The 12,574-nt window shown below is 49.1% G+C and overlaps 1 protein-coding gene across 1 annotated transcript in view; it reads left to right on the forward strand.

Annotated features, from left to right (window-relative positions):
- CCDC180 (coiled-coil domain containing 180) overlaps positions 1-12,574 on the forward strand; it is a 61,274-nt gene that overhangs the window by 41,208 nt on the left and 7,492 nt on the right. Inside the window, 7 exon segments of the mRNA XM_044920601.1 lie at positions 943-1,062; positions 2,620-2,792; positions 3,073-3,184; positions 3,186-3,325; positions 4,929-5,006; positions 10,177-10,243; positions 11,054-11,195. Of these exon segments, the coding sequence (XP_044776536.1) occupies positions 943-1,062; positions 2,620-2,792; positions 3,073-3,184; positions 3,186-3,325; positions 4,929-5,006; positions 10,177-10,243; positions 11,054-11,195 (832 nt within the window).

The following is a 12,574-nucleotide window of genomic DNA, read 5'->3' on the forward strand; positions in this document are numbered from 1 at the left end:
ATTTCCTCACCTCCCCAACCCCCTCACTGTCCCCTCCTGGTGGTGTAAGGTGTTGGACAGGGTGCCTGGGGCTTGCAGAGCCTCCTGGCCAGGGCAGGGGAATGTGAACTTGGCTGGGCAGGCAATTGTGTGTTGATGGAGGAGACTGGTTGGCTATTTCTGCAAAGCAGTGATCAGGAGACGGGAACAATGGGATTCGTGGTGAAGGCAGTGGGGACCAGGGATGGATGTGGCCGGGGTCACGTGCTCCGTGCCACACGTGAAGAGGGCCTCCTGGCTGCTGTGTGCGGAAAGGCAGGGAAGGAGGGAGGAGGGAGGCAGGGTGTCGTGACTGAGGCAGAGAGAATAGTGGCCTGGACAGGTTGCCAGCAGAGACATCTGATTCCAGAGTTGAGTGGCAGGGGAATGGTTAGGACTCAGAGTGCACTGGAAGTGAAGGAAGCAGAAGAGGCCAAGGCACCTCCTGGCCTGGGTTGTCTGCATAGGTCAGTGAACGATTCAGGGGAACAAGTGTGAGGACTGCCAAGTGATGTGTGGGATACACGGTGAAACTGAACATCACCTTCCAGAAAGGCTGTGGTCATTTCACTCCTACACAACCTGGCCATCTCGGGCCAAACATTTCCTTCTAAGAGTGTCAGAGCTAGAAGAGATCCCAGGGAACATTCTGGGTCCCCACCATATAGATGAGGAAACCAAATTGAGCAAATTTAAATCATTTGCCCAGAATGAACCCATAAAACCAGGACTAGAATTCCTGATGCCCCAACATTGAAGGATTTGCTGCCCCAGTGCAACTGCCCAGAAGAGCTGGCCAGCATCTCCCACTCTCTCGGAGCCCTCCCTGAAAGTGAGGGGCCTCCATAGCACCAAGAGGTCTGCAGTTCAGATGGAGGCAACTGGCCGTCCTTCAGCCTACTTCCTGTGGCTTTCTTCCCCTAGATGGTGACCTCGGAAGACCTCCTTGGCTTTGTCCAGACTTGGAAAGAAAAACTGGGCCAGAGGATTCAGTACCTCAATTGCAGGCTGGACACAGTGTCCATGACTCGAGTGGTCTTTACCGTAAGGAACGGACAGTAAAGGAAGGGACTGAGCAATGGGGGAGGGTGGGGGAGCCATCAGGTCTAGGCTCCTAGGAGACCCACAGGGCTCAGCAGAGCCTAAGGGAATAGGAGGCTCCCAGGCTCCTATTGGACACCAAGCCTACTAGGATGCCTTGGAAAGACTATAGGCTATGCAGTCAGATCTGGGTTCAAATCCCAGATAGGCCACTTCCCCGCCTTGGTCTCTTTAGAAGACCCCTCACTTCTTGACACCACCTCCTCATCTCCACCAGGACCTTCAGCTTACCCCACCAGCTGGCTCTCAGGCAACCTTACCTTTCAGCCTCTTCTCCTACCCACACCCATGAGCAACCACTGGCTTCTCCCCACCCCACCCTCACCCCCTTTACTTGCCCACCTATGGTCCCTTTCCCTCTCACTGCCCCTCATGCTCTACTCCCTGAGCTGCAGCCAGACCGAACATTGGAGAAGGTCAGTCTGACTATGTCACTCTTCTGCCTTCAGGGTGAAATCCAGACCCTTGGACTGGGCCTTCACAGCAGCCTCCTCGGTCCGCCCTCCATGGCCTCTTCCTTTCTCGCCCTCACTCCCACCCCAAAGACATGGCTTACCCCGAGCCTTCTCTCACAGGCCCCAGAGTGAGGTCTCCATTGTAAGGCCTGTCTCTCTGGATTGTGTGCCCCAAAAGGGCAGAGCTGTGTCACCCTCACCCCATACTCAGCCTCTCACACCAGGCTTTGAATGCCTGAGGCACTCAACCAACTTCCACGGGGGGAGTGTCATAGACCCAGTGTGGGCATAAGTGGACCCCCCACAAGTTCTGTTCTGGCCACCTTACTGCCACCAGTGCTTCCTTCTACGGGGAGTCTCTTCACCACCAATACTAAGCCTCCGTCACACCGCCGGCACTGTGCCCGTCCAGACGGAACCCAGGAGTCCAGCTGGGGTCCTGCCCTCTTACAGCCCCCTGCTGAGACGAGACTCGATAAGACAGGAACCAGCCTAACTAAGCACTCACTGTGGGCCACTGCTCCTACCCTTTCTCTAAGATCCAACTTGTGGGGCGTGTTGGCCACTCACTTGTGGACACTTTCATTCACTCCTCCCTTTTGAGAACAGTGCCTGGGCATATCTACAGGCTGGCCTTGTAAGTCCATGACTCTGGAACTTCTTCACAGCACTGGTCCCAGTCTTGACCAAACATTTATTCGTAGAAGCACATATTAAATGTTTGTCTCTGACCAGACTGTACACCCCGTAAAGACAGCGGTCACATGTTACCTCTCTACACTGTGTCCCAGTGCCTTGCTGAATGCAGGTACTCAGGAAACATTTTGAAAGCCAACATGCACACTAAAATGCATGCATGCATGCATGCATGAATGACACTCTGAAGGAGATATGACCATTACCATTTTTTAGAAGGAAAATCGAGGCTCAGAGAATCAGGCAGCTGGCCTCCAGCAGCAGGCCCTGGGAACATGAACCCAGGCCGCCTGCATCCCTGGCACTGAGGCTGGGCCCACCAACTCAGGTCCTTCTCTTGGGCCTGTAGGACAATGTCATGACTGACCTAGAGGTGGAGAGTGACATCATGATGTCTTCAGAAGCCCTTGAAGAGGAGGCCAAGATAGACTTGGTCACCCCCGAGTCCTTCGCCCAGCCGAGCCGCATGGGGAAGCCCATGATTGAAGACCCAGCTGTAGAAGTGGTCAAGAAGATCCTGAAGTGAGTGGCCATGGGGTGTACAACAGGGCCCTGCCACCATAGCTTATGGCCCTGAGCCTTCAGGGACCATCTGTGGGGTCCCACACATGAGGTTCCCACCCCTGACAGCCTGTGACTTTGTATAGGGGCTTTTCTTCTTGAGCCTCAGTTTCCTCCTCTGAAATGGGGCTCATAATAGGACTGATACATATGGTATTGTGGGCTAACTGGGATGAGTGCCTGGCCTGAGCTGTCCTCGTGGTCACGGGGGAAAAGCTCATCTCCTTTCCTTTGGTTTCAGACTTCCCGACGAAAAATGCTCAACCCAGCAGTGTGACAAAGACCGCTCCCAGACAGGTAGGGACACACAGGCCTGTGGGTCTCAGGACACTGGCAGTGGGGGGGCCGGTGTTACCCCTTGGCCCATCCTCACCTCGGATTCTCTGTTCTTGTCCTGGGCACTCATCACCCAAAGGCCTGAAGCGACACCAGAACCGGGGGGAACACTTCGTGAGGAAAGCCTTCTCCAGTGCCAGTGCAGCTTCGACAGGAAGGTGGGGAGGCCGGGCTGCCCAGGAGCTCCCCTTCCCAGATGCCTCCCCTCACCCCCCAGACATAGGCCAGGGACCACGCTGTTGCTTCACCAGACTGTCCTCGGAATGTACCACCTGTGCTCACAGCTCTGAGACCCCAAGGGACCCACTGAGAGGTTGGGTCTAAAGCTGGCTCTAGTCAGGTCTGTGCACTTTCCTGCTGAGTGATGTGGCTCATACGGGCCTCCCACCTTGAGAACCCATCTGGATGTTCTGTGGCTTTCCATGGTGACAACTGCTGGATCCCAGCCCTCCGCCCATACCCATCATCCTGGTAAAAAAAGAGGGACATTGGAGATGGCTTCCCTTGCAGGAGGAATCCTAGACCTCTGCATCCTGGCCATGCACTCTGCCCACCATGCTCCCATTGGGGTCATTAGACTCATGGCTCAGTGAGTGTGGGCCCCCCTGTCCCCCGACACTGATTTTATAGGAGGCGGGTAACAGAGCCAGCGGCTGAACTGACTTCTGGATTCTCTGCGAGCCGTCATTTATATGGTTTAATTCCTGGTTCTGAGGAAGTGGTAATGAGGAAATTCCTGCTTTGCATACCTCTGAGAGGTCCTTTTGAACATGAACGCCATCTGCAACATAGAAATAAACCTAAGACCAACCAAATGAGAAAAGCAAAGCCTATTTATTCGGAGCGTGGTACAGCAAGGGGGTCAGCCATCATCACTTAGGTTTTAGCAGAGACTCAAAGTCAGGCAAGGGAGTGAAGAGGCTGTATGGTGGAGAAGGGGAGGGCTTTAGGTGTGCCTTTACGGAGGCTGTTGACATGGGGAAGCTGGAGGCAGACCAGCTAGCAGCAGGCATTCCATGTCATCACTTAGGGCTGCGTATTTGGCTTTCTCTGGTTGGTCCTAAGTTGGAAGCAGGGATAAAATTTAGGGAAGCTGTCAGTTAGTAATCAAGTCCTAGCCTTTTGGAGCTGGAGTTATTGTTACAGGAGTTATTGTTTAGCATTTTGGATTGCCGCAAGAGGTGACAATACTTCCTGCAAGTCTGACCTGTATCAGGCTGGCTTCCTGAGTTGTTTACGGTAGACGAGGGGTTGGTTTCCTGGGCAGGTTGCTGCAGGGTCTGGGTCAGAGTTCTGTATTTATGTAGAGTCCAGCTATTGTCCATTTGTATAGTCAGTCTCTCAGTGGTTACAAAATGTAGTCCATGTTGCTTAGGGTTGTCTGATGTTGCATGGGACATACTTACACTAAACATTATTCACTGCTTTGATGAAATTCAAGTTTAACTGGGCATAGTGTCCTTTTATTTGAAAAGCATCTCAACCTGTTTTTCTTTGGGTCCTCACCACAAGGAAGCAAGGATGCACAGTTTCTGGCCCTTCCCTCCCTCTCAGGGTCCTGGGGTGGGTTTTAGCGATAAGGACTTCACCCCCACAATAAGGTTGTCTCCATAGCAGGTGGGGAGTAGGGAAGTGTCTTGAAGGATTCCGCCCCAGACACGGGAGTCACGGTGTCCCACAGGCGGGCCTGGAGGCTCCAGCCACAGAAGAGCTGTGCGCCTACCCCAGCCTCCAGAGCGCTGACTTACCTGTGTCTCACAGCATCACACGATACTCCAAGCCCAACCGAATGGACAGAAAGTACCAGGTGCTCGGGGAGAAGCCACCACCTCCAGCTGAGTAAGTGGTACCTTATCCTTTAACTCTATTTTAACCCATTGTCTCAGTCAGCAGGTGGCTAAACCAGACACAGCTGGGGGGGGAAATAAGGAGAGGTGGGTGAAGGGAATAGGTAAGGGTCAAGGTCAATGTGTCTCATCCCAGTTCACCTAAATTCATTGCAAGTCATTTTCACCAAAATTTCTCATTTTCCAAGCTAAGCTTTTTGGGGTAGTCAGGCAGCATACCCCTTTTAGGTTTGGGGTTTTTTTTGTGGGTGTTGGTTTTTTTTTTCAATTTTTTAATGCTTCACCTCCCCCATTCCGCTTTCCCTTTATTTTAATTTCATTGATTAAAACAAACTCTGTTCCACTTAATATGGCTACATTTCAAGCAAACAAGCAAGATTTCAACTTCAGAAAATTGGGGGCCCTCAGAGAAAGTAAAAGTCTACAATGGATGCACACACACACACACCCTTAATCAGGGAACTCACCATCACAGCACCCCTACTTATCAGTCTTTTTTGCCCCACTGGTCTTATCTCTGGGGTTTTGTGAACTTTGCAAAAAAAAGGGTGGCTTTCACTTCAGGTAGCCTAGAAGTTGGGTCTAAGTCAGCAGCTAGATGCTCCCTTGTCCCCCCCCCCCACAAAAAGACATTCCTTATCATTAAAACCTTGACTGTCTCTTTCATTTTGTATAGTTCTGTCATTTTATCACATGTGTATATTCACATAACCATCACCCTAATCAAGAAACAGAACTGTGCCATCACCACCTACCGTTCAGTCACTCATGCTATCCTTTCATAGCCATACCTACCCGCCTCCCTCACCACCCCTAACCCTGAGCAGCCACTAATCCATTTTCTATGCCTATCATTTTGTCACTTCAAGAATTTCATATAAATGGTCTTATACAGTGTATGACCTTTTCAGAATGGCTTTTTGCACTCAACATAATGCCCTTGAGATCCACCCCAGTTGTTGCACATATCAATAGTTCATCCCTTTATATTGCTAAATAGTTAGCCACCGTATGGATGCCCCATGGTATTTTTGTGGTGAAAAAAAAAAATCACAGGCTAAACAGAAAAAATAATGAATAGATCAAGCATTTATGAAATCTCTCAAAGGGGAGAGACTTTCCTGGCCTAGCTCAGTGGTGAATTGGTCAGAAAATGGAATCAGCCTGATGATGTTTTGCCCCCCACAATGGGACTCTGGCTAAGTGACTTCTCCTCAAGCCTTCATCTTCTCTGTGCACTGTGGGTAGAAGAGGATCCTCTTCTTGGAGCTGTGGGGAGGAGCCAGCAAGTCACCCACAGGCCTCTCTTGAGTATACAGGATCGTCACCCCAAGAAACACTAGATGAAATCACAAGGAAAAAGATGGAAAATTTTGGCAAATAAAATTTTAAAACCCTCTGAGGTAAACTGCAATTAAAAGTTAGTAACAACCAGCAAAGACACAATAGTGGTAAATAAGGCCAACAAAGCAAAAATTGGCTCCTCTCCCTGCCCACCTTCCCCCAGCAAATTGTTAAGGAACTTTCCAGCACTTAGTAGGCTAAGGGGAGAATTGGAAGAGACCACACGCAAGGAGGAAATAAAATTAGGAACAAACATTTGGAGAAAACACGAATTCTCACTAGAATGCAAACAAATGAAAGGGGAAGAAATCCATGGCATATTTTGCCTGAGATTAACCAATATGTAAATAGATTTTAGAGGAAGTTCCCAGTTTACCATGGGAGGGTGCAGATGGTCCCTCCCAGCACTGCCAGTGTGAGGTGTTAAGGGGAAAATTATTCTGATCCTTGTTAAAACAGTGAGGAAGACTTCATGCAGGACCATTGCAATAGGTGTCAAGACTGTTCCAGTAGGGGAGAGATGGGGCTCAACTCAGAATACATTCAGGACAAGAGAAGATCTATAGCTAATGTGCAGAGTGAGGGAGTCAGTGGATGGAAAATTCAAGGGTAGTGAGATTCTTGCTAAACCTACTTAGCAGGATTTTTGCTGCAGGCAGGCCATGGTGATCGGATAGTGAAGGTGATCCGACATGACAGTGGAAGGTTGTGTCTAAACTGAATTAACAGTATCTTGCTCACATAGGACCCAGCAGGCCAAAGACCGTGCCCAAGGATAAGGCCCAGTCAAGAAGTAGGCTCAGAAGAGCCTCTCTAAAGTTTGGTCAAACAGAGAGTCATAGTCAGTCCCTCCTCTTATTCAAGGAAAGAAGAGACATTCTTCTTTCCTTTGACCAGTATAAGTTCATTTCTCGTTCAGTCAGCTTTTGTTCCTTGAAGACCAGCTGAACCATCTGTTGAGACTCAGTAGTAAGGTAGCTGGTCAAGCTCTCTAGATGTTGGGCCTGAAGCATCCTAAGTGGCCCACACAGGAGCAGCTCCAGGCATTATGGTGGCCCCTCGTCTAGCATCAGCTTGCTGGACTTCATTAGATTTTGGAGGGAAAGCCAGCTATAAGCAACAGAAAGTCCCAATAAGGATCCAGGCAGCCAGGCTTAGTTCTCAGTGGCTTCAAGTCAGCAGGGTGGGAGAGAATTTGGAAACATCAACTGGAGGAGTTGTAGCCAGATATTGAAGGAAACTAGAAGAACTGAGAGTTTGGTAAGGACTGACAAACTGTGCAAGATGGCAAGATCCCAGTCCAGTTTACAGGTAGGTAATGAAATCTCAAAGACAGTGAATAGGACTAGAATCTTCTAACCCGCAAGAGTGTGCTGTAGTTTTCCATTGAGGCATAAAACTTCTATCACCCCTCTTTCTGATGCTTGCCTACAAAACAAGCCTGATCTCTTTAGATTTGACCTGATTCTTTATGTAGGTGCAGTAAGAATGGTAATTGATCGCATAGATCTCTTTAAGTTTGTGTTGCTGGAACTCCTCATAAAGAATTTCAGATTAGACTTTCAAAAGCCCCTTGAGGCTAGGAAGCCAGGCCAGAGTTCACCTGCAATCCCTCTAGATTTAGGTGAAACCCTCTCTTCTTGAGGCCCCCACAGTATCCTAGGCTCCTGGGCTTGCCAGAAAGGGGTCTTCCTTCCTCACCTGTAAGGCTGGGAACCCTGTAAGCCAGGTACAGGCTGCTTTTCCCAAGAGGGCTTTGTAAAAAGCATTGACTCCATGCAGTTGACCTTAGTTCCTTAAAATTGTCTGGTTGTATCTGATTCTATATGTCCTTCTCCATATGATATTCCAGTCAGAGCCTTGCTTATATAGCGGTACTTCCAGTTATGTCGCATTATAAGGAAGATGGATTCTTACTGAACTGTGAATAGTTGTATTGCCATGAAAACAGGTATACTCGATAAGAGTTTTCGAATTCTGAGGTGTATATGAGTGGCTAAAATGCTCAACCTATTTCCAACTAGCCCTTTTTCCTTTTCAGTCTCAGGCATTTGTTTTTAGGGTTCCCGTTCCCCTGAGAGCCCCGAGAGGGATGGGAGGCCTAGAGTTCAAGGGATTGTGGGAGCTGAGGGTGGGAATGGGAAGAGAAATGTCTTGCAGGGTGGTCGGAGGTGGGGCTTTGCAGGGGGGTGTGTCTAAGGGTACCAGGAAATTGACGAGGAGATGGAGGTGGTGAGAGGAGGAAGTCAAGGAGCAGAGGTGAGGGGAAGGCAGAGGGCTTAGATGGGCCAGTCTGGGGAGACGTGAAGTTTCCCAGAGAAGCCAGTGAGGTTCCACATTATGCTTAGTCAAATCATGCCAGTGGTATGAATCACACAGCGGACTGTTTAGGAAGGGATAGTGAAAACATACAAAGGAGTCTGTCTAATGCTGGCCAAAAAGAGTTTTTGTCTTGGCCAACAGCAAAAGATCTTTCCAGAAAGCAGTTTGGGAAGGTAGTAAAGGGCATAAAATTATGCCTGTTGTGCACCGCCTTGGGTGTTTCTCGCGAGGAAACCATCCTATCAAGAAGAGAGAACTCGCACAAAGCTACACCATGCAATACTTTTTATCCTGGTTCAAAATGGGAAAACCTAACATTCCAAAAATAAGAGATTGCAAACCATGGTGCTTCCATACTCAGTGGTGTTACACAGCCATTTAAAAAGATATCTTAATGTGGGGGAACACTTAACAAGTGAACAGAATGTAAAATATACATGAACCTAATTCCAAACTGATTTTAAAAGCAGCAGAAGGAAATATCATAAAATGTTGGCCTTCATTTTTTTCCTTTGCTTTTCACTCTATTTCTAATTTTCTTTAATTATGATGAGTGAATTTTCAAATGAAACATCAAGTGACCGATATGCATATATTTTAGAAATTGGCCAACAACATGTGTGTACAGCAGTCACTGAATCACTTAACAGAAATTGTGAAAAATTAAGTGTCCCACAGCTATGTGCAGTTCTAAGACACCTGTCCCTTATTTCACTCCTACTATAGAGAAGGTTGACCTAGCTGGACAGGAATATCCAGTGCATCTGTGCAGATTTGTTTAATAGAGCCCTGGTATGCACACAGTCAGCCTACTGGCCAGAGGTGCCAGAAGGAGGATGTTTGGTCCTACAGGAAGTCTTCTTGCTCATTTGATTAACATTTATAAGAAATTGTTCTTTCTTCTTTCAACTGATCCCGAGGCACTGACATAGGCATTACTGCAGTGGGACTGGTGGTTCCATGGTAAGCAAAAATAGATACAACAGTCAGTGTCCAGGTGTGCCCATTTTTTCTGGGAGAGATAGAGGTTAATCAGCCAGTCACACAAGTCAATCCCAAATCCTCCCTGTGGGGAGTGTTGTAGGGCTGAGAACCACTCTGAGAGCATGGGAATAGGATGGTCGAGAATTGCCACCAAGCTGGGATCTGAGGAAGAGTAGTAGCAAATGTGACCAACAGGAAAGTTAGCAGTATTCTCAGGGGGAGGAATCAGTGTGTGCAAAGGTCCTGGGGCAGGAGCAAGTAGCTACAAGGAGTGATGAGGCCAAGAGAGAATAGACTCTTGGAAGGGGCCAAACACCCAGACTGTCACATAGGAGAGGCATTAAACTAGACAAATAGAAATATCGGATGAGAATACACCTGGGCATCACATGAACTGTCCAATTCTGGCTGGGCCACTGTGCACTCAGAATGTTCTGTCCATTTGGTCTTGTCCACACCATTTCATGTGATTAGATAAGGCCCCTCAGAGATCTGTCTTTTGTGTATTGCAGGGATTTTAAAGGGATCATCCTGACCCTCCTCTGGGAGAGCAATGAGCATCTGTTGAACGTTGTAGAGGTGAGGGCCGCTAGCCACAGTCCTCCGCCTGTCCCTTGACTGGCTGCTGGCCCCACATCGGCAGCTGCCTCTGCCTCTGCCTCTTCTGTTCTGCTGATAATGGCCTTATGGGTAAAATTGAGGAAAGGGGATTCCAGCTCCCATGGCCACGGCTACCCAGCTTCTGTCACCTCATGTGGTGTTTTCCTAAAAATTAAACCTTATTCATTCATATATCCATTTATCCACACATTTCTTGGACACTGTGGGTCAGATACTGGGTAGGCCAAGAGCAACAAGCCCAGTCTCTGTCCCTGGGAGGCCAGCGTCCTGCAGACGGGTGACAGACATGGTGGCCCCACAGGGAGCTGGGTGAGGCTGCTGGAGCAGGCACCTGGGGGGCCTCCAATGGGAGCTACCCAGTGCCCAGTTCCAGCACACCCCACACAGGGCTGTCTGTGCATGTTCCTGTCAGCCTCCCACTGGGCTGCAAATCCTTCAGAACAGGGGCTCTAAATCTTCCATATTTGTGGCCCTTGGCCTAGTATCCGGCTTGGCACTTCATAGAAAGCATCGTAGAAAGTTCTCAACCCAGTCATTGAAATAAGATTCCATTTGGGTCTTGAAGGACCAATAGAGTTTTGCCATTCGGTCATGTCTGCCTTGTGATGGGGATAATGACAGTGGTGAAAAGGGCAGTTGGGTAGGAAGAGTGTGGCTGGCAGAGGTGCCATCAGGAGAAAGGGCTAGGCAGCGTGCAGAACAGGGTGGAGGTTGTAGGAGCATGGTGATGCTCCAGAGCCCCGTGGTGATGGTCAGCCTCTCCTGCAGGAGTTCTACCGCAGAGAGAAGCGCTCCATCATCAGGCCTGACTGCACGTACGAAAACTTTGACCAGTGCGCCGAGAACATCTGCAAGAAGATCCTGGACTACCACATGCAGACAGACGAGTACCATAACTCCTGCCTCATAGGTAGGTGCGGGCGGCAGGCGGGCGGGCAGGTCAGGGGCGTGGCACGTGCCACCGACTGAGCAGAGCCTGGAGCTCAAAGCCCAGAGGACGCCTTCCTGACCTGGAGGTCACCAGGGGAGGCACAGGAGCCTCCCTGTGAAAAGCCGACATCTTAGCATGAGGTAAAAGCGTTGATCGGATTTAATTGGGAGAAACAACAATGCTGAAGATCACTTTTCTTGAGAAATCTGGTGATGTGCATCGCTAAGAATGTTTTGTTCATTGCCCAGATGATTTTGAGAGCTTTATTGAGACACTCACATGCCATACTATTCGCCCATGTAAAGTGTACAATTCAATGGATTTTAGCTTACTCACGGACCTGGGCAATAATCACCACTGTCAGGTGTGGAACCCCTGTCCCCCTGTCACTGCCCCAGCCCTCAGCACCACTCAGCTACTTTCTCCCTCTATAGATTTTCCTGTTCCGGGCTTGCATATGAATGGAACCATGTACCGTGTCGTCTTTTGTGACTGGCTTCTTTCATTTTGCATAATGTTTTCACGGTTCATCCACGCTGTATCAGGTGGCACCTATTTTATTCCTCTTTATGGCCGATTCTCATTCCACTGTGTGCACGTACCACAGTTTGTCTATCCATTCATTTGGTGGTTTCCACCTTTGGCTGCTGTGAATAATGCTGCTACACACATTCACACACGAGTTTTGTTGTGGGTGTACATTTTCATTTCTCTTGGATGTATATAACTAGGAGTGGAATCACTGGGTCATGTGGTAACTCTGTATTTGACCGTTTGAAGAAAACTTTCCATGGGTATTTGTTAAGTGCCTACTGTATGCCTGGCCTGTGCTGGGCTCTGATGACCCCGAACAGAACAGCCTCCTGGAAAGTAGGGACACGAAAACAGGCAGGTAGGATACGTCGTGCCATTCACATTTATTGTAATGACCTTAAAGAAGCTGTGAAAACACACCCAGCTCCCACCTTTGCCCATCTCTCCACATTCCTCCGCATCTTTGTTTATAGCCATGCATGTTGTATGCAGTTGTAAGTCCTAATTATTCCTGCTTCTAAGGCAGGACACCTGAGGGCCCATCACCGTCCTGCCTGTTGGTTGAGGGGCAGCATGGGTAGAAGAGAGAGAGGATCAGGGGACACCCAGACCTAGGGTCAAGACCCAGCACTGCCATCTCCCCGCCTTATGACCTTGACCAAGTCACCTCATTTCTGTGAGCCTCAGTTTCCTTGTGTGTACACTGGAGATTAAGACAACACTCACCATATAAGCCTTTTCTGAGGATTAAGCCAGTCACAGAGACCTGCCACATCCAGGGAAAATCACCCACAGTGGGTCTCACTGCGACTGTGGGTCTTACA

Source organism: Neomonachus schauinslandi, chromosome 13 (genome assembly GCF_002201575.2).
Source record: "Neomonachus schauinslandi chromosome 13, ASM220157v2, whole genome shotgun sequence".
NCBI classification, from domain to species: domain Eukaryota; kingdom Metazoa; phylum Chordata; class Mammalia; order Carnivora; family Phocidae; genus Neomonachus; species Neomonachus schauinslandi.